The sequence below is a fragment of the Columba livia genome, chromosome 1, assembly GCF_036013475.1.
Source record: "Columba livia isolate bColLiv1 breed racing homer chromosome 1, bColLiv1.pat.W.v2, whole genome shotgun sequence".
Classification (NCBI taxonomy): Eukaryota; Metazoa; Chordata; class Aves; order Columbiformes; family Columbidae; genus Columba; species Columba livia.
Window position 1 is genome coordinate 18,162,231 of NC_088602.1, and position 3,642 is coordinate 18,165,872.

At 51.8% G+C, this 3,642-nt stretch overlaps 1 protein-coding gene across 1 annotated transcript; it reads left to right on the top strand.

The window, feature by feature from the left end:
• Positions 1–1,037: 1,037 nt before the first annotated feature.
• On the top strand, positions 1,038–2,744 carry LOC102087329 (vitelline membrane outer layer protein 1). The gene is made up of 3 exons (XM_005501472.3): positions 1,038–1,268; positions 1,721–1,824; positions 2,379–2,744. Exons 1-3 carry the CDS (start codon positions 1,098–1,100, stop codon positions 2,671–2,673), a joined length of 570 nt encoding a protein of 189 aa, XP_005501529.1. The 5' UTR covers positions 1,038–1,097; the 3' UTR covers positions 2,674–2,744.
• Positions 2,745–3,642: the final 898 nt, after the last annotated feature.

Sequence of the window (3,642 nt, forward strand, 5' to 3'; positions counted from 1 at the left end):
TGTTACAGAAGCAGTGTGTTCCATTCTTTGGTAACTGAAGCCTGGAATAACTCTTTCTCCCTATGTTGGCTATGCTGGTATAGACCTAACAGGACAACTCTCCCAGGTGGCATTATATTGCTGACTCTTCAATGGGACTGTGAGCAGCTTGTACTCCTACTCTGCAACTGCTCACTGGATACCCATGAATACTGCTGTCAGCAGAGGTTTCTTCTCTGCCAGTTCCTCTGGAGGAACAACGCATGCAGAAGAAACTCACATCTGAGTGGAACAACAGTAAAAATAGCGGTATGCTTATGCTGGAAACTTCCACTGTCTCTGTATGTTCACACCTCCTAAAGATCCACCTGAGCAGCTGGGAGCTATGGCTTCACAAAGAGCATGGAGTCCATGGGACGATGGGACTGTGTAGTTTTGCTTCTGTTCCCCTGTCCCCAGTACAAGAAAGACATGAATAAACTGGAATGAGTTCAGCAGAGGCCACATGAGATGGCTGGCAGCTGGAGAACTTGCCCTGTGAGAAGGGGTTCCTACCCTTTACATTTAACATGTGTCTCAGAGCAAAATGCAACGATTTCCAGTGCAGGCACTTTCCTCAGTCCCAGTGGGACAGCAAGGAGAGAAGAAAAGTGATGGAGTGGAAGCAAGTGAGGACTCCCACAGGACAAATAACCCTTAAACCATTCTACTTCCATTTTGCCTCAGCCCCCTCAGAGGTTTCTTCCCCTCCCACCCCACCACTCCTCTTCCTACCTCACTCCCTCCAACACCCTCCTCTCAGCACTGCCAGGACCCTCATCAAACCTGCAGAACCCCCTTGGGGAGTGGTCCCAGATCTGTCCCCTTCCTTCACAGCCCCCAGTCTGCACAACCCTGCAAGCTCCCAAGGCAGCATGCCCTGGTGATACCTCTTCTGTCTGGCAAGGGTGGCCCCATCACTGAGAGACAGGCAGTCAACAGGAACAGTACATAGCAACAACTAGCACTCGCCATGGGGTTTGTTGACACTCCCCAAGGACTCCCACCCACTCTCCAGGCTCATAAATTCCCCTGTGCCATCACCTACATGCAGAGAGGTGCCAAGCCGGTCCCCGACGATGCAGCTGCTCATCCTGTCCATCCTCTGCCTGCTGGGCTTCTACTGCCCCTTGGGTATGGCATCACGGGAGTATGAGTCCATCCTCACCGTGCCCAATGGAGGCCCCTGGGGCTCTTGGGGGAACCCACAGTTTTGCCCCAGTGGCTACGCTAAGGGATTTGAAGTGAAGGTAAGGTTTCGCTCCTTCTTTGGGATGGAAAAAAAACTGCTGTGAAATGATGTTTTGTTCCGGTCTCAGCAGGGCTGCCCACAACGATTTGTCCCATTGCAGCAGTTTGCATCTGCATCACTCAGGCAGGCTTACCAGCAAGAAATCTGTATTGCAGAGCAGCTCTCCAGGCTCCCTGCCAGGGAGCGATTTCTTAGCAGAGTCCATAGTGTGAGGGAAGGCCTGGGGTCAATCTCTGCAGTCTGGAGAAAAGGCAGAGGTGGGCAACAGCAAAAAAGCGTCCCTGAGAAATGCCCTGGAGCTGCCTCACAGCCCCACTCAGCAGCACTGACTATGTCCCTGGAGTCTCCTACCATCCTTCATCAGGACAGCTTACCTCATTCCTTCTTTTAAATGGAGGAGAGTGCTAACCACTCGCTGGTGATACTCCCATTTTCATCCTCTCTTCTAAGGTGCAGCCCTACCAGGGATTATGGCTATTTAGAGATGACACAGCTCTGAACGGCATCCGCCTGCTCTGCACCGATGGCACAGTCATAGAGTCCTCTGTCGGGCCGTAAGTACTCTTTGCTTTCTTGTCCTCCTTGAGGTCAGCAGCTTCTGGGCAGCACGTAGGAAAACCTGTGTGATGGTTTCCCCATAGGCACCCACACCCCCTATGAGGGTGGCTCCCCACCTTGCTTGAGGACGTGGGTGAGGTCCCCCTGGCCATAAAGTGTGAAGGTCTTTGGGTGGACATCTGGTACTGCAGAGGGAACAATATGTACTTTAAAAGATGGGAGTTGAAAAAATCCACATATTAAACCTGTACTTTCTCCTTTTCCTCAAATAGTCACTTGGAAAAGGACATTCATGTTAAATAACAGGGACAAAGCAAGGAACTGAACTCCTCAAGGAGTCTTGAAGAAACAGAGCAGCCCAGGCTGGATGGTGGCCAGGCATCCAGGGGGTGATGGGGAAGCCGAGTGAAACAGGTGCCTGTAGAAGAAACCCACTGTCCCTCTGTAGGTCCCCTGCCCCACAACTACTGGGTCACAGGTGTGTTGTGGTGTTGATTGCATTACAACAGAAGCTAAACACATCTTGTTGAGCTGTTTTCTTCTCTGGCAGGTGGGGAAATTGGACCAACGCCCAGGTCTGCCGCAGCAACAAGCTGGTTTCCTTCTCACTGCATGTGGAAGGGAGGCAGTACCTGGGTGATGACACGGCTGCCAACGATGTGAGGTTCACCTGCTCAGATGGGACACAGCTGGAAGGCCACGGACTTTCATGGGGTCACTTTGGCCCATGGAGCAGTAGGTGCAGCTCCGGGGCCATCTGTGGGCTCCAGACAAAGGTGGAAGCATGCCAGGGAATTCTGGATGACACAGCTCTCAATGACATAAGAATCTTCTGCTGTGAATAAGTCAAATCCCCCACCCCATGACAGTATGTACCAAGTGATCTGCCATTAAACCTTGAATCTGTCCTGCACAAGGAGAGGCGTGCATTTTTCTCCATCACATTTTGTCAGAGGTAGCCGGATCCTGTGGTGACAACATCCTGGGGGTTTCATCCTGCCCCCATCCACCTGATGTGAGGTTGCTCCAGCTCCTTGCTCCTGGGTCCAGCCTGCAGCAAGGCTGAGGATGTGTTACCAGGAGATGCATGTGCACACACACACACACAGATGGCCAGCCACTGATGAACACAGAGAGCAGTGACTTTACACACCCACACAGACTCATGCACACACACACTGCTCACACACACATGGACAGCACGGGCAGCAGGTGCTGTTCCTCTTGGACTGATCAGTATAGACATCCACTAGTGAAATATGGACCCGCACATGGAAGATGGGTCTCTCCAGTAGCTGGCATCAGCTGGCTGAAGGCCCTGAGTTCCCCAGGTGTTGGCACCAGACCCTCCAGCTCCTGAGGATCATGGTCCCGCTCCATCCCATAATAATTCTCACACATTCCCACAACCCTCCTCCAGCAATCACAGGAAGCAGGTTTGGGCTCTGTTGACACTACTGAGGTTACTGCTCCACCTGGTATTGCCTCCCTGATCCTCTCTGAGACTTTGTGTTCACTGTGGTTAGGCTTTGTAATAAATTCATAACCCAACAAATTCCTGGGGGTGAGCACAGAGGATCCCCACACTTGTAGGTAAGGTAGGAGGCAGGACTGTAATGGCTGGACAGTGAAGGAGGAGAAGAGGGATATCTGTTCTGGTTTCAAAGGAGAGGAAGACCAGCTCTTCACTCTCTCTCCATTACAATGGTTACAATGTTGGGGGTTGACTAGCATACTTCATTCATCCATGAATAGGTTCAAATATACCATGCAGCTGTAGGCCTCAGCTCCGTGCCTCTCCTGCCAGCCTGCTC

Excerpts from the sequence above, each read along its gene's own strand:
- LOC102087329 (XM_005501472.3), top strand. The coding sequence starts at position 1,098 with ATGCAGCTGCTCATCCTGTCCATCCTCTGCCTGCTGGGCTTCTACTGC. Across the intron at positions 1,269-1,720 it reads CTAAGGGATTTGAAGTGAAG|GTGCAGCCCTACCAGGGATT; the intron begins GTAAGGTTTCGC and ends CTCTCTTCTAAG. Across the intron at positions 1,825-2,378 it reads ATAGAGTCCTCTGTCGGGCC|GTGGGGAAATTGGACCAACG; the intron begins GTAAGTACTCTT and ends CTTCTCTGGCAG.